General features: G+C 40.6%; 1 protein-coding gene across 3 annotated transcripts in view; it reads left to right on the top strand.

The window, feature by feature from the left end:
* Nucleotides 1-25,423, top strand: part of GREB1L (GREB1 like retinoic acid receptor coactivator) — a 247,693-nt gene that overhangs the window by 187,592 nt on the left and 34,678 nt on the right. For all 3 annotated transcript variants that reach the window (XM_027960953.3, XM_060405398.1, XM_060405399.1), the window contains 6 exons: nt 1,774-2,100; nt 3,238-3,366; nt 3,914-4,048; nt 6,722-6,919; nt 21,691-21,871; nt 23,567-23,759. In XM_027960953.3, coding sequence (XP_027816754.1) covers nt 1,774-2,100; nt 3,238-3,366; nt 3,914-4,048; nt 6,722-6,919; nt 21,691-21,871; nt 23,567-23,759 — 1,163 coding nt within the window. The remainder of the gene's footprint in view (nt 1-1,773; nt 2,101-3,237; nt 3,367-3,913; nt 4,049-6,721; nt 6,920-21,690; nt 21,872-23,566; nt 23,760-25,423) is intronic.

The following is a 25,423-nucleotide window of genomic DNA, read 5'->3' as shown; positions in this document are numbered from 1 at the left end:
CACTACTAAGTGTGTACTTAATGGCCGTGAACCGTGGTGCTAATTTGGTAAAGTTAAATGAAGACCAGAAACTTTGGTGGCTCCCAGGTGATAAGAAAGGTCTCCCCTAGTAAAGGATTGGGGAAGGCATGGAACCATAAAGCCAGTGTTAACATTGCCAATTCTTTGCCCTCTTTCTATATACAGAAGAGAAAAGTCTATGAGGACTTCACTCTTTTACTTCCCTCTGGCTCCAGCCAATCCTGGAAAAAACTGGGTTGGTTTTTTTTTTTTTCAAATTAAAATTGTTTTTTTTGTTAACTTTTTATTTTGTATTGGGGTATAGCCAGTTAACAATGTTGTGATAGTTTCACAGCACAATCACATGATGGACAGCAAAGGGACTCAACCATACATATGCATGCATCCAAACTCCCCTCCCATCCAGGCTGTCACATAACATTGAGCAGAGTTCCCTGTGCTAGACAATAGGTGTACTTGTGGTTATCCAAAATTGTTTATTTTTAAAACATATTTAAAAAGAAAAAACCTATAACATTTTATTTAATTTTGATTGTCCTAAACATTACTAAACTTTCACTTTCTTCCTTTCCCAGAGATGATGGGCAGGGTCAGGGAGACCACTTAAATCCCTGTTAAAGGAAGGAGAGATTTCTGATTCATTCAAGTGCCTCCTTCCCATTCAGAAGTCAGGTCTCTCATCCCTGTATTCTGCAAGGGGCTTTTGACTCTGGATTCCAAGGCAATTGCTTGATCTCAGATCACAGACACCGAGGGGTTCTAGATCTGTTTTAGAAGCCTGAGTTTCAAAGCTCAGTTCTGCGCAGCCAAAGAAGGGGTTTTGGGTAGCAGTAGTGAACGTAGTCCTTCCAGTTTCAACTTAAACTTAAGTGTAAGAATTCATTTATGTCACTTGGATGCCAGACATTGACTTGCTTATTTTGTTCGAAAGCCTGGTTGAGTTTCTAAAGAGAAACAAAATCCCCCTAATTCCAGGGTGGACGGATCAACCGTGAAAGCTTAGCCATAACCACAGCCAGAGAGGAGGGCCAAAGGCCATCTTTACCCCAGAACTCTGGGAAATAACTCACTGATGAGAGCATTCTTTATCTGGGGAAAGCGTGAAACTGCCTAAATATAAATTGGGAGTGAAAAATAACTTTCTTTGTGGACAGTATTCTCAAAATTTGGTACAGAGGCTATATATGCAAATGTTTTTCTAAAGTATTTATGAATAAAATGAGAACTGTGTGAAGCCTGAAGCTGATTATACATCGTAGTGGGTTAGCTTCTTACGTTATTAGTCATTAACTATTTCCATAATGCCAAGTTTCATATGTCAACAAAAACACTGCCTTCAGCATGCTGCAATCTATGGGTTTGCAGAGTCGAACACGACTGAACAACAACAACAACAACAATATTATATAATAATATTTCTGATATTATTTTTTAAATTACCACCCTCCCAAGGTGACCATCTCCCAAGGAATACAGTGGAATTGATACTCTCTGAGCACATCTTTTTTTTTAAGGTAACAGGAACAGAAGTCTGCATTGTAAAAATATATACTGAGGCAGACAGAGAAGAGAGAAGGCAGTTTCACAATCAAAAATGATTAGTAGATGCACCATACCTAAGGCCAGGAAAAAAAGCTTACTTGCCAGTCAGAATAGACAGCATACTGGTGTATTTGTGTGTGTATGTACGTGTCTCTCTTTTCTAGCTGTGATCTAAAAAAAAAATTCTAGCTATAATTCTCTTCAATTTAGGTCCTGATCAGATACCTCTCAGGGAAGAATTTGAACAAATTATGCTGAAAGCTATGCAGGAATTTACTCTGAGAGAGAAAGCCCTGCAGATGGGTGCGCAGTGCACACCAGTGTCACCAGGACAACTCCCCTGGCTGGCTAGATTAATTGCCAGCGTGTCTCAAGACTTGGTTCATGTGATTGTGACCCAGAACTCTTTGGCAGAGGGCATTTCAGAAACTTTGAGGACTCTCAGTGAAATGAGGCACTATCAAAAACTACCGGATTATGTGGTAACCATTTGTGCTTCGAAAATCAGAGGAAATGAGTTTTGCGTGGTCGTATTAGGTGAGTAATTTTTAAAATCTATTCATTCAATCATCTGTCCATTTGAAAACTACTTGCTGAGTGTCTCAGGAATCCATGCAATTAATCTCTGATCAAGGGCCTCAGCTTGGGTTCTTCCTCCTAATTTTAACTTTTCCTTTGCTCCTCAGATCAGAGTTTTTACAGCGTGTAGTTTGGCTGGCTTCCCTGTCAGCTGGTGGTGGGAGCATTATTTCAAAGCACATCCTGGTAACAGATACCCTTGTCTCATGTCGCTTCTGTCCTTAAAAGGTTTTGGAAATGTTACCACTCTAGCATGTGAGAAAGCCACTGCCACAGGTGGCCTAAGCCAGTTCATCGTTATCTGCCAGGAGCTTAACTCACATATTCACCTCTTCACCAGAGAGGGTATCTAATGCTGTAACATTGACTGTAAAGAAAAGCTTCAGAAAGTTGGTACATTACAAAATGTGTTTTTGTTTCTGGTGCTGATTTTCTATCACATGCCATCCTGAGTTGCCATTTGGACTAAATTTTGCTTTTCTCCTCTCCGTGGATGGCTCTCACATCTTTCTAACAAAGGGGCCCAGCCTCCTTGCTTTGATGAAACCCACCTGCCTATCTCTCTGTGATGTATGTATCTTTCAACAAGCTTCATCAGAAAGTATAACACATTCATTTTTTCTAATTTTCATTTGTTAAAAAAACAACATAAGTTAACATTTTTTAAGACTGATATTCATAATAGCCATGCAGACAATTTTTTAAAGGTTTTTAACATCCCTCTGTTAGTTTTTAAATACATCCATGGCATGTTTTCCCAGTTACAAACAAGCGTGCCTGTGTGCCAGGCTCCTCTGTCCACAGGATTCTCCAGGCAAGAATACTGGAGTGGGTTGCCATGCACATAAGGGATGTTGTTTTTTTCCCTTAATCACCTAACTTTGTATCTGAAACTTCATTTCAGATGGAGTTTTGGAATCATCCTTTCAAATGCTGGGGAGTCACCAGCATTACCTTGGATGTACCAGACTTTCCTTATCCAAGTCCCTCTAGGCACAGACTCTGGTTGCATTTTCAGTTCTGGATGTTTTATTATAAATCATGTCCCGGTGAGCATTTGTCCACTGGCATGTCATCTCTCCCTCTGTTCTGCAGGTCAGCACCAGTCCAGGGCTCTGGCAGAGAGCATGCTCACCACAAGTGAGTTTTTGAAAGAAATTAGTTATGAACTCATCACGGGAAAGGTCAGTTTCCTGGCATCGCATTTCAAAACCACATCATTAGGTGAGTGGCTGTCAGATTCAGCAACGCTGCTGGGTCCCCAGCTGCATGATTTTCTGGATCTAAATCTTAGCCTGTCCATGAGCTGAGAGTGGAGCTTAAGCTCGACGACTTACGTTCTCTCATTTGGAATGGTTTCTGCTAAGCATTTTGCTCCTAACACAGCAGAGGGGTCCAGGCGCTAGGATGGGAGGCCTCAGCTCAGCCACTGCTGTGTTGTGTGACCTTGGGCAACACCGGGCCTTCCCAGACCTAATTTTCTAATATGTCAAATGGAGACGCAATGATCCCATCCTGCCTGCTCTGGGTTATGACAGGGGCCGAGAGAGAATTATCAATAGTATGTGAGAGCCTGCAACCTGTAAGCATGATACAAACAAGGATAGTTGTGGCTATGGGGATTCTGTTACAGGGGTGACTGAGTGTGAATTCTGATGTGAGAAGTGGGATGGCCGGCAGATCTCGACAGAAACCCAGCCTAGCTGCCCAACGTCTGGTACAAACATGTCCTTCCTGGTGACTTCCTCATCTCTGCTTCATTTTGTAACAGGTGATGACCTAGACAAGCTGCTAGACAAAATGCAACAGAGACGAGGAGATAGTGTGGTGACCCCTTTCAACGGAGACCTTAACGAATACATGTCGCCTCAGGAGGCTGCTGCTATGATCCCCACGCAGAACCTGGGTAATGTCACCTCAGGCCAAAAGGAGGGAACCCCATCCTCGGGACGGACGTAGAAGCTGACTCATTCTGAGGGTTCTGAGGTCTTGTCTTTCAGTCATGGACTGTGACAGGCCTTTCCTCATTATCTCCTCGAGAGGTCTGGCTCAAGTTAAAAACGCCCTACCCTGTGCGTGCATGCCTGCTCAGTCATGTCCGACTCTTTGTGACCCATGGACTGTAGCCCACCAGGCTTCTCTGTCCATGGGATTTCCCAGACAAGAATAGTGGAGTGGGTTGCCATTTCCTTCTCCCTTACCCTGTGGCCTGGGTCTGATGCCTTTGTTCTTAGTAAATGTCACCTAGAATTAGGTCAAAGATTTTATTTTAAACAGTACTCCTCTCTCTTTTTTTCTCCCTCACAAGATTCTGGGGTCCTCGGTGTACCTTCCTTAGCTCCACAACTGGGCCCACCAGCTCCAGGTGTTCACATAGGGCTTTAGAGAACTGCCTGAAAGAATCTGGACAAAGTCTGGCCTGGGCCCCTGGCTCTCCACTCCCTGTACTTACCTTCCAATATGTAAAACACACATAATCTCAGAGGTTCCCTGATGGTGCTAGTGGTAAAGAACTTGCCTGCCAATGCAGGAGACATAAGAGGTGCAGGTTTGATCCCTGGGTTGGGAAGATTTCCTGGAGGAGGACACAGCAACCCATTCCAGTTATTCTTCCCTGGAGAATCCATGGACAAAGGAGCCTGGCGGGCTATGGTCCATAGGGTCAACAAAGGGTTGGACATGACTGAAGTGACTTAGCAAGCACAGTCTCAGGGTTAGTGAGGGCTTCCTGGAAGCTGGAGCAGAAACACTGGCACATCATGTGCCCTACAGTGGACTTGCAGGATGCCAAGGGGGACGGTGGGACCAGGGTGAGGAGTTGGATCTCTAGGTTGGATTCCGTTAGGTTCAGATTCCTACCTCAAGTTCCTGTTTGATAGGGACAGTGTCAAAAAGGACAGAACAAAGAACAGAGGAATGGATATGAAACAGATCTGTATGAGCAGCTGCTGACAGCTTTTTGGCTTCTATTAATACTTGGTGGGAATGCATCCTTCAGGCATCAGGATGACCGCAATAGGAAGAGGAGCATGGCTTGGCGTCACCCCAGGCATAAAATTTGAATTTGAAGGCAATAAAGATTTTTGACTCCTGGACGTTATATGGCAGTAAAGTAATCATCTGCATGATCTAAAATGTATTATGTGAACCAAGTTAGAATTTTAAAATTCTCAGAAGACTTACAGCTTCCCACATTCACACCCTCGATTACCTGTTTATGAAACATTGCCTAAAATACATAATAAATAAATAAGAGATTTTAATGATGAAAAGAAACACTGCTTAAACACATTTTTAGCTGTCATCCAACATCAAAATTTGCTAAGTTCAATTCTACAAAGTTATGCCTCCTCTTTTAGTCCCCAGCTGTCTAACCTGTGAAGTGAAAGATACAACAGTCTAACTATCCAAAGATGGATTTTTTTATTTTGATTGATTATCTTTGTGGGTCAAAAACTATGTGGGCTGTTCTTGAAAGTTTCAGTTTGGGGCTTTTCTAGTGGGTTCTCTCGGCCAGTAGGGAGACCCACTCACTGTCAGGGTTCCATGGTGGCTGGTGGTCATGTGACCGCTGTCTTTGCCTGGGCTGTGTTGCAGCTTGGTTTTATTTTATTTTATTTATTTTTTTTTTGCAGCTTGGTTTTAGAAAACATTTATTAGCACAGGTTAATTGGGCCTTTGTGGGTGCCGCTCAGACTTCCACATGTGTTCCTGATAAAAAGCAGTCCTTTCAAGAAGCATTAAATGTTTCCTGCTCAGGTGTTTAGCTGACTAACCCTATCTCTCGTGTGTGTGTGAACGCATGCACGTATAAGAGATTGATCGCTTGGTTTTAACTTGTAATAAAAAGCTACTGGCATGTTTAAAGTATCTGGGCAATGTTTTTCTGATATGTCACCTGTTGAGCAGCCAGCTGGATGTGTCATGAATCAGGTCTCTTCAGATAGTACAGGCGTCAGCATCACAGTTGACCAGACCTGCCAGGTCACACGCACTGGCAAAGTGGAGTTAAGTGGAAAGAAAGGTGAAGTTAGTGTCATGGGGAGGAGAATTTCAAACCATGTTGCAACTGACTTGCTGGAGAGACAGTGTTTACTGCAGTGCCATCCAGAAAAGCTCAAAAGAACTCAGCAAGATTATGGTTATGGCATTGCCTCTGGTCGGGGTCTGGGCTTGGGCACCTGACCTGTGCTGACAGTCCTAAAGAAACCAGGAAGCTTGTTCCCTTTCCAGAGATGAGTCCTGGCTCCAGCTGCAAAGATGTGGTCTGTTGGCCTCGTTTCTGGGCAAGGGAGGGGTGCTGAGCTCATACTTTGTGAGATGATCGATTTTACAATAATACATTTGTGAAATTGCCACATTCACTCTTGAGCACATCCTTTCAGCTGAGTTGTCAGAGAAACAATCTGTTAATTCTGGACGATCTGTTAAAAGTTAATAGAGAGAGAGGGTAGGAAGTGAAGGTTCTTGATGACAGAGCATCACTTTACACTGGGTGTATTACTTGTCCCTGTATAGATTCATAGAGGCCATCACAGAAGTGAATTAATCGTGTTCTTATGACTTTTTCACATTTTAGATTTAGGGAATGAGACCTTCCAGATTTATCAGCCGCAGCTCACAGTTGCCAGAAAACTCTTGTCCCAGGTGTGTGCTATTGCGGACAGCGGCAGCCAGAGCCTGGACCTTGGCTACTTCAGCAAAGTGGACTTCATCATCATTGTCCCAAGGTCAGAAGTCCTGGTGCAACAAACTCTTCAACGGATTCGACAATCAGGTAAGATGGAGCTTTCAAGGAGGGCCCTACCTAGATCCAGTCTTAGATTCACTCTGCTTTTTCTTTTGGCTTAATCCAAGCATGTTTAGAGCACTTCTGTCCTTCTGTTTACAGTACTAAATATCACAGGAGTACTTTAAATATTACTTCAAATTCATGTGTAAGTATGTCCTCAAAGTACTCTGACCTTATTCCTCCTAGGTCAAGGGTAAACTGATGTGCATGTTTGCCCGATTCTGTTAAATCTGTGATATCATCAGTGGCCTGGAAGCTGGTCACTCATTTATGAAGAGAAACTCCCTCAGGGCAGAGATAACCCTGCTTGGGATGGTGGGGTCTGAGCTACCTGAGCTCTTTCTATGGCTCAGTGAGTCACATTCTCACAGGAGGACTTTTATACATTTAGCACACTGCTGTTGCTGCTGCTAAGCACACTACCAGCACATTTTCAACCTAGAAACCAGAATACCACTCCCCGTGTTAGCAATGAGAAACCTCATTTTAAAAATTCAAAGTTAGAATTTCTCCTGATGACCTTAGGAGAAGGTCATCTCCTAAGAGAATAACCCGAGAAGGAAAAAAAACTTTTTTTCCAGAAAATGTAAAAAGGTAAGGAGCAAATATTTAACTACTCTGTGGTAAATAACATCCCTCTCAAACATCACATTTGGTTAGAATTATAAGAAGCAATAAGGAATTTAGAAAATTGAGACTGCTGGAAAATGCCTGCTTTTGTTAACTTTAGGTTTGAAAAGGAAATTATAAATGTCAAGTTGCTTCTGAGTACCTTAGCTGATGGCAAACACACACAAACACACTCACAGAGATTTTTAAGTGGAGGATAAATCTTTTTGCCACAGTAAAGAAATTTATTTTCTATATATTTGAAAACAGGTGGGAAGCAGGAAAATTCAGAAGAGCTTGAAATACTCTGCACCTGTCGTTTACTACACCTTAAACTGGACTGTACATGCAGAGCACCTGGGGACCTTGTTATTAATAAAACACACATTCCTGGGACTTCCCTGGTGGTCCAGTGATTAGGAATTTGGCTTCCAATGCAAGGGGTGTGGGTTCGATCCCTGGTCCGACAGGAGCTAAGATCCTATATGCCTTGTGGCCAAAAACCCAAAACATATAACAGAAGCAATATTATAACAAATTCAATGAAGACTTTAAAAAATGGTGCTCATTAAAAAAAATCATTAAAAAAGAAAAGCACATTCCTTTCAGCAGGACTGGGTTGACTTCCAGCAAGCTCCCAGGGGAGACCAGACGGCTCGTCAGAGGAGTACCCTTTGATGAGTACAGCTCTCTGTGAAATCCTTCGTTGCTAGTTCCATGGACTAGATGAGCCAGCTAACCATAGCCTTTTCCCTCTTTAACACCTCTTAGTGGCTATGCCTGAGACATGAAAGGTTTGTCCATTCCTTCTGGAGACCCAAGCACCTGATTAACAGTGCAATCTTTGCTTTAACCTCTAAAATTTTGATTGACAAGTTACACCACAGTCAGTTGGAAATACTGACTTGTAAGTGTATTAGCCAGAGATGGTCAGACACCTTCTCTCTCAGCTCTTCCAGAAGCAGAAGTGAGTTCTAGGCATCTTCCGCTACTGGCCATTCTGCATTTTTCTCTCTTCCCACTTCCATTGAGGGAAGCAGAGGGGCTTTCGTCGCACCAGGCATTAACCAGATTTTGGTTACTTCTTGTGGATTTTCCACTTCCTTGCCATGGAGGGAGCACCTTCTCTTATAGGTGTTTTCCTTGTACCAAGTGGCATTTGTGGCCTTGCCAAGTTTGTTATCCAATAGCTCAGTCATACGCCGGCCAGGGTATCTGAGCACCTGTTTCAGGAGGTGAAGTCATCTCTGGCCAGCGGTCGGACTCCCTCACCCCGAGCCTTTTCCTCAAATAACCTCTTGATGACCTGCACTTTCACCTTTCTTAATCAGTGAGTGAAAGTCGCTCAGTTATGTCCGACTCTTTGCGACCCCCATGCAATATACAGTCCATGGAATTCTCCAGGCCAGATTACTGAAGTGGGTAGCCTTTCTCTTCTCCAGGGGATCTGCCCAACCCAGGGATCAAACCCAGGTCTCCCGCATTGCAGGAGGATTCTTTACCAGCTGAGCCACCAGGGAAGTCCTAGAATACTGGAGTGGGTAGCCTATCCCTTCTCCAGTGGATCTTCCTGACCCAGGAATCGAACCGGCGTCTCCTGCCTTGCAGGCGGATTCTTTACCGACTGAGCTTATCAGTGCAAGACCCTAAATAAAACCCTGCACATTTGACAGCTAGAGAAATTTCATTGGCCCTTCCTTTCCCCTTCTCAATGCCCTTGGATTCTTCCAAAGTGAGTATTTTGAGATTATCGTTCCTCTGAAAGGTACTGGAATTTGACTAGTTACAGTAGCTTAAAATTAAAGAAAATCAGTGCTATAGACAGATTCAGAAAATTCAAGGCAAAGCACATTTTTAAAAGTATTCACATCTGGCCTTGGCATGTATACTGAAATATTTGCTACAGAAACAATCACTTCTAGATATTTTTAAATAACTGTACTCATTTTTATTATAGGAAAAAAGTTATTTTTTTAACTTTGAAAAACAAAAGTAGGAAGTTTTAAGCACTTATTATCCTGCCACTCGAGGATAATCACTTTCAGTGACTTAATACCTAATAGTCTAGGCTCTCTTCTCTGCCTGTGTCAGGTGTTATGGTTGGCCTATTTTTCCATCTCATTAAGCTTTTGTAAGCATCATTCTTATTTTATTTTTTGTTTTTTAAAATATTTATATATTTTGGCTATGTTAGGTCTTAGTTGCAGCACTGGTGATCTTTCCTGGCAGAGCACAGACTCTTACCTGAGGATAGCATGAGGGCTCCTGGGATCCTAGTTTCCTGATCAGGTATCGAACCTACATCCCCCACATTGCAAGGTAGATTCTTAACCATTGGGCCACTGGGGAAGTCCCTTGTAAACATCATTTTTAATGAATGTATATGATATTCTGTATCATAACAACACCACAATTTATTCACTTTTTTATTTGAATACCTTCATATTCTTGAAACACGTAACAGTTGATAGAATGTGAAGGACCTGGAGCATGTTAGGGTGTAAAGAGATTTTCCAGAGCAGAGATTCTCCACTAAAACAATTCTTGAAAGTCATTGCTATGAAAACAGAAAGGATTCTCAAGAAGTCATTTGACTCAGTTTCCTTGTATTTTGGTCTGTGAATCAAGGAGAGCTTCATTTGTGTAAGGTCCAGGGAGCAGTGCTTTGGGGACAAGGACTGTTTTCTCATCTCTGTGTGTCTGGTGCCTCCTTTCTGCCTCTCCTGGGCCTGGCACCAGTAGGGGCTCAGCTACTGTTTGACGGGCAGGATGGTGCTGGAGGGAGGAAGGGGAGAGATGGGCAGAGGGAGTGCCAGTGTCTAAGTGCTTCGCTCTCTGGTTCCATTTGCCTTTCTCTAAAAGAAGTGTTTGTGGGGCCCACCTGCCAGGAAAAGCACCAGGCAGGGAGAAGCAGCCAGGACTTGCAGAAAGGCCACTTCCTTGGCAGCCCTTGAGTGGCTGAAAGAAAAAGGTGGAAATAGAAACCGTCAAGCTGCTGCCGACTCAGCACCGAGGTGACCCACTGATACCTCAAGTCCCTTTCTAATTAAGGAAGGGAGGCAGGGAGGGAAAGAAAACATTAAGAAAAGAATTGGAAGGTGAAAAAAAGATGAAATGGGTTAATCGTTTTTGTGTGTGCTCTGCTAAGTTGCTTTAGTCGTGTCTGACTCTTTGTGACCCTATGGGCTGTAGCCCACCAGGCTCCTCTGTCCATGGGAATCCTGCAGGCAAGAATGCTGGAATGGGTTGCCTTGTCCTCCTCAGGGGGATTATGTTTGCCCTAAAAGGACTTGTAAGTGGTGCAGCAGTCCATGGGATTTCTAGACTATAGGAGGTACTTCTGTTTTAGTGTCATTTTTTAAATAGGCTGATATTGTAGTGTGATTCTTCTAATTCAAAAAGTTCCAAATTCTATAAATTAGAATTAGGTTATCAAACTGTAAGCCACTTTCAACTCAACATGGATAGGATGAAAACAGGAAGGGTTGGTGACTGTCTGTATTTTCCTCCTCCCTGCTTTTTTTAAAAAAAATAGTCCTTGGGATATTTATTTAGTTTGGCTGCACTGGGTCTTTGCTGCCTTGAACTCAGGCTTTCTCTAGTTGCAAAGAGTGGGCCGCTACTCTCTTGTTGCAGAGCCCGGGCTTCAACAGTTGCAGCACATGAGCTTCATGTGGAATGAATCTTCGGCATGTGGAATCTTCTCGGACTAGGAGATGAACCTGTGTCCCTTGCCTTAGTAGGTGGAGTCTTATCCACGGTGCCACCAGGGAAGTGTTCCTCCCTGCTTTGAGAATGGTATTAGTGGGAGCCCCCAGCAACCGAGTGCAGGTCTGGCAGCATCCAGTCCGGGAAATTTCATCATGTGCAGGGGAATGACATAAATTTGACAGCTCAGTGCATGCCTGATCAGAAAATAACCAGAGAGACAGAGTCACCTGCTGATATGTAGATAGGTCATTCCAACCAAAAGAACTTAAGGAAGCATTAAGGCAGTGGTAGAGATTAGGAGGGAGGCAGAGAGAGAGAGAAGGCATTTTCACTTTCTGAAAGATACTTTCTTGATATCATCAACTTTAGATCTCCTTACCTGAAATGTAAGCCAGAAAAAAAGGCAGTGACAAAGGCAGCATGGAATAAGATCCAGGGAAAAAAAATACAAGGAAACCACTCTGTCCTGAGATGAAGTGGAGAAATACTAAGACTCCTTCATTTAAGTATAACTGAACAAGTACCTAAAGTCAGCATCTGTGCAGTCAGTTTCCAACTATACAGTAGCCGCACAGTGCCCACCTCTAGTATACAGCTGATGCTGGCACCTGGCTCACAGTCTCTGTCTCACCAGCTCCTAGTTTCTCTTCTCACGCTTTCTTCTGAAACACCATCACCTTTACTCCTGCTTGGTCACCTGCTCCTAGTCACATTGCAGACCCTACGGATCCTGGAACTGTAAATCCCAAGGTCTCCAACAACAGACCACAGCCTCCTTTGCAACACACAGTGTAGGGGGAGAAATCAGCCCGATTGATGTCTCATAAATTCTTTCTGGTTTCTTGGTTGGCTCTTTCTCCCACCCTCCGCAGTGACTGGCTGTTGTAGACTCAGTTTCATTCACACTTCTGACCTCCTCCTTCTCTTAACAAATGACCATGCTGCTTGTTTCTCTCCTCCCTCTCCACTTTAGATTATAAACTTCCTTCTAAATCTGGAAACCTAACTGCATACACACTGGTCTTTCCCCTCCCTTCCCAATCAGTGAAGAGCTGCCCTCCTCTGTTGAAGTCTGATGCTCCCAACCTGGCTCTGGATGCTGCCTTCTCCTCACTATTGATTCTTTTCTCTTATTGCTACCTTCCATTTCCTTCCCGCCTGGAACTCATCCCATCAGTTTTAAGCTGCCCCACTATCTCAGAGACAAAACAAGCCTCTGTTAACCCTGTCTAAACCTCCAGTTCTGGCTATCCAGGTGGCGCTAGTGGTAAAGAACCCGCTTGCCAATGCAGGAGACATAAGAGATGTGGGTTCAATCCCTGGGTCAGGAAGATCTGCTGGAGGAGGGCATGACAGCCCATTCCAGTGTTCCTGCCTGGAGAATCTCAGGAACAGAAGAGCCTGGTGAGCTACAGTCCATAGGATCGCATAGAGTCCATGCAATCAAACTTTGCATCTCCCGTTATGGGACAGATTGACCTTATGAACAAAGGGAAGTACATGACATCACCCATGAGGTATAATTGCCAAACATGTTTAACTGAATCTAATCATCTAAGAACACTCTCAGGAAAATCCAGAGTGTGTGAGACTCTATGAAACACCTAACCTGCATTTTTTAAAAGACCAAAAAAAAACAAAACAAAAACAAAAACAGGGGGCTGTTTTAATTATACAGAATAAATAGTCTGGACAACCAAGTACAATGCTTAATTCTTGATTGGATCTTAGACCTAAAAATAAAAAACACAGCTCTGGGACAATTAATGAAACTCATATACACTACTATATCCAAAATAGATAACTAATAAGAACCTACTGTTAGCACAGGGAACTCTATTCAATAATACTCTATGATGACCTATATGGAAATAGAATCTAAAAAGAGTGGATATGTGGATATGTGTAACTGATTCACTCTGCTATACGCCTAAACTAGCACAACATTGTAAATCAGTTCAGTTCAGTTCAGTCACTCAGTCGTGTCTGACTCTTTGTGACCCCATAGATGGCAGCACACCAGGCCTCCCTGTCCATCACCAACTCCCGGAGTTCACTCAGACTCATCACCATTGAGTTGGTGATGCCATCCAACCATCTCATCCTCTGTCATCTCCTTCTCCTCCCGCCTTCAATCTTTCCCAGCATCAGGGTCTTTTCAAAGAGTCAGCTCTTTGCATCAGGTGGCCAAAGTATTGGAGATTCAGCTTCAACATCAGTCCTTCCAATGAATATTCAGGACTGGTTTCCTTTAGGATGGACTGGTTGGATCTCCTTTCAGTCCCAGAGACTCTCAAGAGTCTTCTCCAACACCACAGTTCAAAAGCATCAGTTCTTCAGTGCTCAGCTTTCTTTATAGTCCAACTGAAAAACCATAGCCTTGACTAGACAGACCTTTGTTGGCAAAGTAATGTCTCTGCTTTTGAATATGCTGTCTAAGTTGGTCATAACTTTCCTTCCAAGGAGTAAGCATCTTTTAATTTCATGGCTGCAGTCACCATCTGCAGTGATTTTGGAGCCCAGAAAAATAAAGTCTGCCACTGTTTCCCCATCTATTTGCCATAAAGTGATGGGACTGGATACCATGACTATACTACAATTAAAATTCATTTAAAAAGTACAAATCCAAGCTGTGTACTAGAGAGTATTATATCAATGTTAGTTCAGTTCTTTGGACATGATAAGGATATTTTAGTTATACAGGAGAATTCCATTGCTCTTAAGAAGTACACATTGAGGTATATAGGGTTGAATATTACATGTGACTTAACTTCCAAATTTTTCAGCAAGAATAACAACAATGGATAAAAATGAAGAGAAAGAGCAAATATAGCAAAATACTAACAATTGGTGAAACTCATTGAAGGGTATATAGGTATTCCTTCACTAGTCTTTCAGCTTTTCTATAGTAGTCAAAGTAGAAAGTGATGGGAAAATAGTTACTGTATTTTGATGATATATCCATCAAATAGATTTTGTATGCCTATTAATGTCTTTTTAAAATTTCTAAAAGAGGGGTATATATTTATTTTCCCCCTTTTAAGAAACTTTAAATATTTAACAGATCAAATTTATAAATTTTGTAAGAGATATTAAAAATCACAATATAGGGAACACACCATGTTCCCATTAAAATATGTTACTCTTGTTCCCCTCTCCATGCTAACATTCATCTTCTTTGAAAGGTAACCATTATGCTGAGTTTTGTGTTTATTATTCCCTTGTTTCATTTATAGTTTTGCCACTGTACAAAACTCCTAAATAGTATATTGTTTAATTTTGTATACTTTAAATACTTTCTCTAAGTGCATTTGCCTGTAATTTCCTTTTTATACTCAATATATGTTCCTGAGATTAATCCTGTTGTTGTGTGTAGCTGTAATTTACTAATTTTACTGCTTTTTAGTATTCCATTATATGAATATAACACACATTTTAAGAAATTCATTTCTGCTACTGATGGACATTTAAGTTGTTTCTATTTTATTTCAAGCAGTGCTGGTACACAGGTAAACAGTTTCTCAGAGTAGAATTGTTGGGGCATAGATTGTGTACACTTATCAACCTTACTAAAATAATGCTACATTTTTTTCCCAAGGTGGTTGGTTATATTTTACATTCCCACCAGCAGTGTGTCTCAGTTGCAAATATTTTATATGGTTGTGCTTCTTTGTAAGTTTTTTTTTTAATTTTAAAATACTACAAAAAAGTCACAGAAACATTGCAAGAGATCCAAAACTGACATTTAAAAAGAATTCCATTTATTATAGCATCAAAAAGAATAACACACTTAGGAGTATATTTGATGAAACAAGTGTGAAACTTATACTCTTAAAAACAGAAAATATTCTTGAAAGAAAATTTATAAGACCTAAATAAGTGGGAAGACATTGTACGTTCATGAATTGGAGGACATTAATATTTTTTTATTGTTTATTTATTTTTGGTTGCATGGGGTTTTTGTTGCCATCTGGGCTTTCTCTAGTTTTGGTGAGCAAGGGCTAATCTGCGTGTGATACACGCACCTCTCATTGCAGTGGCTTCTCTTGTTTCACAGCACAGGCTCTGGGCCTGCTGGCTCAGTAGTTGTGGCACATGGGTTTTAGTTGCTCTGCAGCATGTGGAATCTTTCCAGACCCCCAGGTATTGAACCTGTATCCCCTGCACTGACAGATGATTCCTATCTACTCTACCACCAGGGAAGTCCCATTAATATTTTTAAGAATGACATTATTCCCCAAATTGATCTACAGAGTCAATGCATTCCATATCAAAATGCCAGCTGAGTTTTTTGCATAAATTAACCAGCTGATTCTAAATTTCATGTGGAAATTCAAGGGACCCAGAATACCCAAAACAATATTTAAAAAGAAGAACAAAGTTGGAAGACTGACTACCCCATGTTAAAACTTAATCCAAAGCTATAGTGTTTAGACATTGTGGTACTGGCATAAAGATAGACATATAAGTCAATGGGTAGAATGGAGAGAGTCCAGAAAGAAATCTTCCTATTTATGGTCAACTGAATTTTTACCAGGTGGCCAAGACCATTCAATGGGGAAAGTAATCTTTTTGACAAATAGTGCTGGGGCAACTGGATATCCACATGCAAAAAGAATGAAGTTGGACCTTTACCTCACAAACAAAAAGCAACAAAATGGATCAAAGACCTAAGTGTAAGACCTAAAACAATAAAATTCTTAGAAGAAAACATGGGTGTAAATCTTCATCACTTTGGATCAAACAGTGATTTCTCAGATAAGACTCCAAGAGCACCATCGCCACTGCCGCTACCAGCAACAACAAACAGACAGACTGGACACGGTTAGATTACTGGGTTGCGAAGATCCCTTGGAGAAGGGAATGGCTACTCATTCCAGTATTCTGGCCTGGAGAATTCCATGGACTGTATAGTCCATGGACTTGCAAAGAGTCGGACACGACTGAGCAACTTTCACTTTCACCATCAAAATTAAAAACATTTGGGGACCTCTCTGGTGGTCCAGTGGCTAAGACTCTGCATTCCCAATGCAGGGGCCTGGGTTCGATCCCTGGTGAGGGAACTAGATCCTTCAAGCCACAATTAAGTTCTCATGTTGCAACTAAAGATCCCACAGGGTGCAACAACTACAACAAAAGAAAAGATCCCGTATGCAGCAACCAAGATAGAAAATCCCGAGTACTGCAACCAAGACCTGGTGCAGCCTAAATAAGTACATAATTTAAAAAAATTTAACAGTATTTGTGCTTCAAAGGATGCCATCAAGAAAATGAAGAGAACCCACAAAATGGGAGAAATTATTTGCAAATCATATTTGTGATAGGGACTTAAACTATTTAAAGACCTGTTATAACTCAATAATGAAAAGACAAATAGCCTAATTAAGATATGGGTAAAGGATCTGAATGGGCAAATATCCAAAGAAGATATCCATATAACCAACGAGCACATGGAAAGATACTCAACACCATTAGGCAGTTGGAGAAATGAAAATCAAAACCACAATGAATACTACTTTATGAAACCCACTAAGAGTGCTATAAGCAAAAACAGAGAGGATAACAAGTAATATGAAGAGAAACTGGAACTGTATTTATTGTTACTGGTGTGTAATTGCTCAACACACAGAGGTAGAAAATAAATATATGTATATTAACCTAGGCATATATATGGCCCCCAGGCTCCTCTGTCTGTGGGATTTTCTAGGCAAGAATACTGGAGTGGGGTGCCATTTCCTTCTCCAGGGGATCTTCCCCACCGAGATTGAACCCTCGCCTCTTGGGTCTTCTGCATTGACAGGCAGGTTCTTTACCACTAGCACCACATGGGAAGCCCTGAATATAGACTCAGATACCTCTTTATTTCTATATCTATATACTGATCTTGCCAATTCCATATGAACACTGCAAGATGCTTTTTATATTTTTATTGGAGTATAATTGCTTTACAATGTTGTATTCGTTTCAGCTGTACAAAGAAGTGAATCAGCTATATATATACACATATATATAGCCTCTCCCTCTTGGACCTTCCTCCCATATACAATGGAATATTACACAGTCATAAAGGGGCACAAAGTTGGGTCATTTGTAGAGATGTGGATGGACCTGGGGTCTGTCATACAGAGTGAAGCAAGGTTCCTTTTAGTCCTTCTTGTGTCTTTATTTGTGACTTCTTTCTCTGACAAGGGAACCTAGTTCTTGTTATCTACAATGTACTTTTTCACTTCTTTGATTTTTTTTCTAGAAGTTGTGCAATTCCCAACCCACACTGATTTGTTTAAACTTAGACTTGCTGTTGTCATGCTCACCTTTCCAGGATGGTGATGTTCGATTTCATTTGTTACCATTTGGATTCCCTGTTGCCTGCCTTTTCTCCCTTCTGACTCCACTCTCCCATCCCCCATTCTATTCTTGATTAACTTTTTTCTGTGGTTCTCAGAGCCAAAGGTGGTACGAAGCGTCCCTTCCTCCTCATACTTACCCATTCTCATTCTCACTTCTTTACACCGCTTTCCCATCCACTCTCCTACTGGTAACCAATCTCTTTAGTTTCTGGTTTATCCTTGAATTTGCTTTGCAGAAATGCTAACATACATAAGTCTGTCTTTCATCTACTTCTTCCTCACAATTATCTTGTTTTTTTAAAATTTTATTAATTTGATATGCTTCCATTTTATATGCTTTTTATTTGTATTTCCCTTTTTATTAATGTGATTGAACATCTTTTCAGATGCTTATTGGCCATTTGGGTTTGTTCTAGGAAATGCCTGCTCCAGTTTTTTTGCCCTTCTTGGATTTATAGGAGGAATTTCTCTATTCTGATTACTAATCCTTTTTAGTAATACTAGTTATAGATTTGGAAGGCTTGTATTTTTGTTTATAACATCTTTGATGAATAAACTTAAATGAATCTTAAAGTTTATCTATCCTTTGGCCTTTTGTGTTTAAGAAATCCTCTGTGAGGTCACACAGTTATTCTCCTTCATTGTCTCATAAAGGTTTTAGAGTTTTTTCTTTCACATTTAATCCACCCGAATTTCTTTTTTTTTTAGTATCAGGTAAGGTAAGAGCCGATATTCATTTTTCTTCAGTACTGGTTATTAAAGAGTCCATTCTTTACCGCTGATGTACATTGCAAGCTTTATCATAAATCAGGTTTTTACACACATGGGGGTCAGTTTTCAGGGTTTGCCCCATGCCAAAACATGGGGCAAATACATAATGATTTTGTATATAAAATAATACAGCTGATAATTCTTGGTTTCTGGGTAGATAGATCTCTCCCACCTTTTCTGCTTCAGAGCTGTCTTGACTATTCTTGGTTTTTTGCTCTGCCATATACATTTAAAAAATAATTTTAACTATATTTTATGATATAGTTCTTTTTAAGTTTTCTTTAATGTCATTAATAGTTTCATTTTCTCCACAAAGGTCTTACATATCTTTTACAAGATTCATTCCTAAGCAGTATTTTTTGACATCATTGAAAATGGTTTTTTAAAAACACATTTCCTGTTTGCTTTTGGTATATAGAAATCCAACTAATTTTTATAAATTGATTTTGAATCCATCAACTTAACTAAATTCTTATTAATTAATTTATCTGTGGATGCTTTTGTGTTTGCTACCAAAATATATTAGTAGTAAAGAGTGATAGTTTTGTTTCTTTCTCTTTTGTTTTTACAGTAATTGATTGTTCCACTTATTTCTAAATATAGTAGCTGCACAAGAAACTTTTACTGAGTTGAAATAAAATGCTTGTAATAGTGCCATTAACACCTCTTGAAAGAGACCCTCTGAAGGAAGAGACCATACCCATTTTTGTTTTACATTCACTAAGGAGAAGCTGTGAAGGGAGAAAGGAATTAGACTGGAATATTAAATTATATTCTGTTTACATTTTAATATACATGGTGTAAGACCACTAGGTTCTATGAAAGGATAAATACTGTATCATTAGACTGGTTGTGGATGGTTTTATTTCTCACTTTGCAGTTATAGGTGAAAAAGGTCAGGATATACAATTGCAAAATATGAGCTAGGTAGAAGAATATCCATTAAAGAAAAAAAAACAGGAAGAAATGGACAAAAATGTTTGCAGTTCTTATTTCGAGTTAAAGAATCATGGATGATTTTTTTCTTCTTTTTTAATATATCTCTATACTTTCCAGTTTTCCCAAGATGAGTATCTATCACTTTCATAACCAGGAAAGAAACAAAACTTAAAACTAAAAGCAAGTCTAAAACAAAATTTAAAGGTAAGGATGATCTACTAAAAATGTCCAGTTAGAGCTAAAACAATCAAGTACATCTGATGTGCCTCCTTCCACCCAGACACACCACTGCAGAGCCAGCTGGCTACATAGACCAACACACCGTGTTATGTGTAAGAGAATGACCTCGGAGATGCGTGGAACTTCACCTTTCCGTTAAGGGCGTGTATGGACCTGATGTGAAAAAGTCATACACAATTGGTCTTCATTTCATTTGTTTTGAAATGTGATCAACTCAATTATCCACAAGATATATTTTTCCTTTTTGTGAATTATTTATCACGTTTTCATATTTAGAGATTTTTAACTTGCACTGCTTATTTCCTAAGGATAAACTTAGGAAATACAGGCTAATTTTCGACTGGCTCTACTCTCTCCATTTTTACAAAAAGGAACAGAAGCCCCCAGAGATTAAGTAGGTCCTTTCTCTGTGCCTCTGCTCAGCTGCTCCCTTCAAAGGGCTTTGTCTCTCATCAGATACTTGTCAAAAATATCCGTCTTCTCCATCATAAGATCCATGAGATTAAGATCTTTGTCCTGCCCTCCTGTGTATCCCCAAGCCTAGCACAGTACCTGACATAGTACCTGATACATAATAGATGCTGAAGAAACCTCTACTGAATGTTAAATACACTTTATAAACAGTTCACTTTCCAAGAAATCAGGCTACCTGCCAAATTAAATATCTGATTGATGGCTTTTGGAAATAGTCACAATAGCATTTGACTACATTTGGGTGGAAATTGAAAACAATCTCTGAGTAAAGAGAAAAGTTAGAAAAAAGTTTCAAAATCTTTGACTAATGAAAAAAGTTTGAAAGCGAAATTACCGTTCTGTTCACTTTTTCCAGTATAGTGAATGTTTCATATTGTAAAACATTTTTCTTACTTTCCTTTATACCATTTAGAGCTGTTAATATTATGGCATCTAGATGCTAAGTGCATGTCGTTGTTAATTGAGCTGGTTTTATATGAAAAAATTGATGAATGAAACTAAGTCAACATAATTTGTAAAAGTCTCTTCATTTCACTTATCTTTCTTAATTTAAAACTTTTTCCCACACAGTTGGGACTGATGGATGTGGCTGATATTGGATGTTAAATGAATATGTTTGGAAGATCATACCTAACCCCAGATCAGTCTTCTGGTTTCTCCCCAGAGGGTCATAGGCTTGAGTCACAAGGTCCTCCTCTCAGAGGGCTGAGTGTCTCGGGATGGGCTACGGAGTGCTGTGCGCTCTTGTTTGGGGGCAGTATTTTTCCCAGCTGTATTGAGCCATAATGAACATATTGTGTAAGTTTAAGGTATACATTGTGATGTTTTAATGCATATATATATTGTGAAACGTTCACCATGGTAAGGTTAGTAAATACGTCCTTCCCCTCACATAATTACCACTTTGTCTATTCATCTTAAAGGAGGATTTGGTGTTTTAATTATAACAGCTTCTTGCACCTAGACCTACTTTAGATGTTTGTATATAGAAGTAATTTTATTATAGACAGAGATAATGATACAGTATTAAAGTTGTACAGTTTCTAACATTTTGAAAAGATAGTTTTCATGAGTAATTCAGTTCATTCTTTTGATTTGGCACATAATCCCACTTTCATTGAGGTCTTCCCATACTTTGTATACTGTGCAACATTGGCACTGTATAAAATGAGTAAAATACCACCTTAAAAAAGCTCATGATCTGCCTGTGGTATCTTTGGACATTACATTTTATTTTCCTTTTTTCTTATATGTGTTATGTTGCTAAATTTGAGGTAAGGAAAACTTGCACTGTTACATTAATTTGGCCAAGAGCTGTAGCCCAAAGCTTCATTTTTCCCCCCGCAGGCCTATAGCAGAGCACTTCACATAGAAATAGAATTTGATTGGACAGAGGTCTTATTATTCAAGCTTCTACTTAATGTATCAGATTGGTCCCTGGTGTCATTTGTATGTGGTATGGCAGGTCAAGTGTGGTATTCTAAAGAAAAGGAAAGCTGATATTTCCTCCTCAAATAGTGGTGGGCAATATGGAAAAGGAAAGCTATCCACCCTGTAAATCTCTCCATATATGGTTAGTACTCAGTAAATCAGTTGACACTAAACTTAAGTTTATCTCATAGATATGTACGTAAAAAAAGATAATCTCTGTTTTCTTCTTGGCAGGTGTCCTTGTAGACTTGGGTCTGGAGGAAAATGGAACAGCCTATCAGAGAGCAGAGAAATATGTTGTTCGTCTAGACAATGAGATACAAACCAAGTTTGAAGTTTTTATGAGAAGGGTGAAACAGAACCCGTACACGCTGTTTGTGCTAGTTCATGACAACTCCCATGTGGAACTAACGAGGTGATTGCTTCAGAGTGAGCAAATACAATATTTCTTCTCAAACAGTAATGGTTATGTAATAAATGATTTAAAAGGTGGTAATTTGAAAGCTCATCTTCTCATGGGTAACTCATTCCTGCCCTTTCCTTGCTCTCCCAGTGTTTCTTACTGCTTTAATATTGATGTTAACTATACTGTGGGCGAATTTTCAAATTCAGAGTTTCAAGTTCCTGTTAAAATTCCCTCTTAAGAGCATCTTGGGACTCGGCTGCTCCAGGGAAAGGGCAACAGCAAGGAGGAGCTGGTGAGCAGCCTCCCAGAAGGTCCACGTGCTTCCCTGTTGCAGCCTCTCTTCCTCCTTGGTTCTTCTCCTACCCTCCCTTTCCGGGCCCTCTTTTCCTTCCTCTCCTGCTATTTCTCCTCCTCCTTACCTTTCTCTCTTCCCTCTTCCCTTTAACAGCAGTAGGGATGCCACATCCATGATCTGAGAGCATTTTCAGAGTCTTCCACAATTTACCAGTTTAAACAAGGGAACATTCTCTTTATGGGCTTTTTAATGATAGGGTAGTATGTGTGGTGTGATGGAATCAGATCAAATCACAGTACTTATCTGGTAGGGGGTATCTTTGTTGCTATGGATTGGAAAAAGCAAAAAGTTTTTTTTAAGGAAAAATAGTTGTCACATATTACATATCATGGTTTGTCGGAAAATTTTAGCATCCTCAAGCAATCACAGACTTTCTTCCCTTGGGACACACTGAGGTTAGGCATCTGGATTTTGTTTTTTGATCTGTGATAGAGACGTTAGAATTACAAAAGCACTTGTTCAGAAGTTAGAATGTGCTTGGTACTCCATAATCTGGTCTAGAGCTCCATGCAGGTGTAAGTAAGATCTTGCATAACTTGTTAAATTTGCAGAGAAGGACAGAGGGGTGAGAAGGGGGTAGGAAAGGTAAAGAAAAGAAATTTTGCCCACATCCTGTTCAGTTACTGCTTGTGTTCTATGAGCAGAAATAGCTCACTGACCTTATATACCTCATCTTTGAAACTTCTGAGGGTTTCACACTGAATCTCTCTGTTTAACTCTCATGGGCATTGAGATTACTTCTTTGACTATATATATATATATATATATACACACACACACACCCAAACGCATGTGTTTTTGAGGCTGCATGGAAACCTGGTACATCCGCATTGAACGGAACAAAGATATAAAAGTGTTGGTCATGGGGAGAGGGCAGGAAGAGCCCTCTCCATGGTCTAGCAGCCTCAAGGGAGGAAGCAAAGTGTATTAACACAGCAAGGATTCCTTGTCGTTTGGGGAATCTCTCTAGGGGCACAGATCATTGCTCAGCATCATTTTTTGATCGAGAGCTCTCTTACACTGGTGAGGCTTTCAAACTAAAATAATCCACCTCAAGCTACAGACTTGGATATCCTTGGCTTGGATAATGGAGTTTAGACTTCAAGGTGTATCATGGACAAACTGAAAAAGGAAAAAAAAAATGTCCCTGAAAGCTGTCTGAAAGGGGTAAGAAAGAGGGTTGTTTCTGCTCTTCTACATCAAATGCTGATTGTTTCCACTGCTGGTCTCAGTTAATAAGAACTGAAAAAAAAAATAGGAGCTAAGACATGACCTCTATTTTGCTCTCTGATTGTGCATCTAGTCACGTAAATGAGGAGGTGTTAATGTGACTTTCAATGTCTCTACAGTGTCATGTCGGGCTCTTTGTCACATGGTGAGCCGGGCCATGGATTGGCTGACAGGGTCATTAACGGCAGAGAGGTTCTGGAAGCTTTCAACCTCCTGGTGCTCCAGGTCACCTCCTGTCCATACACTCTGCAGACCCAACAGTCCCGAATCAGCACCAGCAACGAGGTGCACTGGATGCAGCTGGACAGCACAGTGAGTCTCTCCCCTACCTTCATGTTCTCAGTTCCCTCGGGAGCAGAATAGCATCATAAAACATGATCAGAAGCCTCACGGATGCTTTAGCTTCTGAAAGTTCCATATACTTACAATTAGTATTCACTAAAGGCTAAAGAATGGGCTTCCCAGGTGACTCAGTGGTAAAGAATCCACCTGCCAATGCAGGAGACTCGGTTTTAATCCCTGGGTTGGAAGAATCCCCTGGAGAAGGAAATGGCAACCCACTCCAGTATTGTTGCCTGGAGAATCCCATGGATAGAGGAGCCTGGTGGGCTGCAGTCCATGAGGTCGTAAAGAGTCAGACACGACTTAGTGACTAAATAATAACAACACCAAAAGCTAGTGAATAGTCTCCTCTATGAATTCGATTCGGTGGGCTCTACTTTGGGTTATCGTGCAGATACAAAACTATCCATCTGTGGAGTTTGTCCCCCTAAAATGTAACATGATCTGACATAATCATCGATATCCTGGATTAGTTCTGTGCTTTTGAATGATTCATTCGGAGACTTCCCTGGTGGTTCAGTTGTTAAGACTGTTTTCCAGTGCAGGGCGTGTGGGTTCCATCCCTGGTCAGATAGCTAATGCCTCCTGGCCAAAAAACCAAAACAGAAAACAGAAGCAATACTGTAACAAATTCAATAAAGACGTTAAAAAAGTCCACATTAAAAAAGAGAGAGAGAGAGAGACATAGAGAAAACAGATTGGTGGTTGCCAATTGGTGGGGGCTGGAGGGCAGACAAAATGGGTGAAGGTGGTCAGAAGGTACCAAAATCCAGTTATAAAATGAATAATGTACAGCAAGATAACAATAGTTCATAACACTGTACAGCCCGTTTGAAAATTGCTTAGAGAGTAGATCTTAAAAGTTCTCACCACGAGAAAAAAAGAATTACAACCATATGTGGTGATGGGTGGATGTTAACTAAACTTGTGGTGATAATTTCACAACATAAGCAAATAGCAGATTATTATGTTGTACACCTGAAACTAATGTGATGTTCATGTCCATTATATTTCAATAGTTTTAAAAAAGAAAAAAATCAAGTTATACACCCTGTGTGTTAGTCACTCAGTCATGTCTGACTCTTGCAACCCCATGGACTGTATGTAGCCCATTAGGCTCCTCTGTCCATGGGATTCTCCAGACAAGAATACTGGAGTGGGTTGCCATTTCCTTCTCCAATATATATGTCTTAAATAAATACAATTTTCATTTGTAAAAACAAAATGACAAACATAGAAAAGAAAAGAAAAACAAAGTAGAAGAAGACAATTGCAAAAAGCCAAAGTGGTCTGTGGGTTGAAGGAGGGAAAGTGCCACCCATTTGAGAGCATCAGGAATGGTGACGAGGACAGCGCGCACGGGGTGGTCTCTGGAGGAGAGGAAGGACAGAGCAGACACTGCCGACAGCAGGCATCAGGGCAGGGCCAGAGAGGAGGAAGCACCAGGCATTGTTCAGAAAATACTTAGTGGGATTGAATGAAACCTGCAAACATACATATGGAATCTTTGAGACAAGGCTGGGAAAGCTTACGCTTGTTACACGTCAGTGAATGATTTTTTAGCAAAGGCGCAGTATTATTAGAAATAGCAGAACCTACTCTTTTTTCTTTTTTGGCTGTGCACGCAGTTTGCA

The sequence above is a fragment of the Ovis aries genome, chromosome 23, assembly GCF_016772045.2.
Source record: "Ovis aries strain OAR_USU_Benz2616 breed Rambouillet chromosome 23, ARS-UI_Ramb_v3.0, whole genome shotgun sequence".
NCBI classification, from domain to species: Eukaryota; Metazoa; Chordata; class Mammalia; order Artiodactyla; family Bovidae; genus Ovis; species Ovis aries.
The sequence above is the reverse complement of the archived record's forward strand: the minus strand, read 5'-3'. Positions and strand labels throughout refer to the sequence as shown.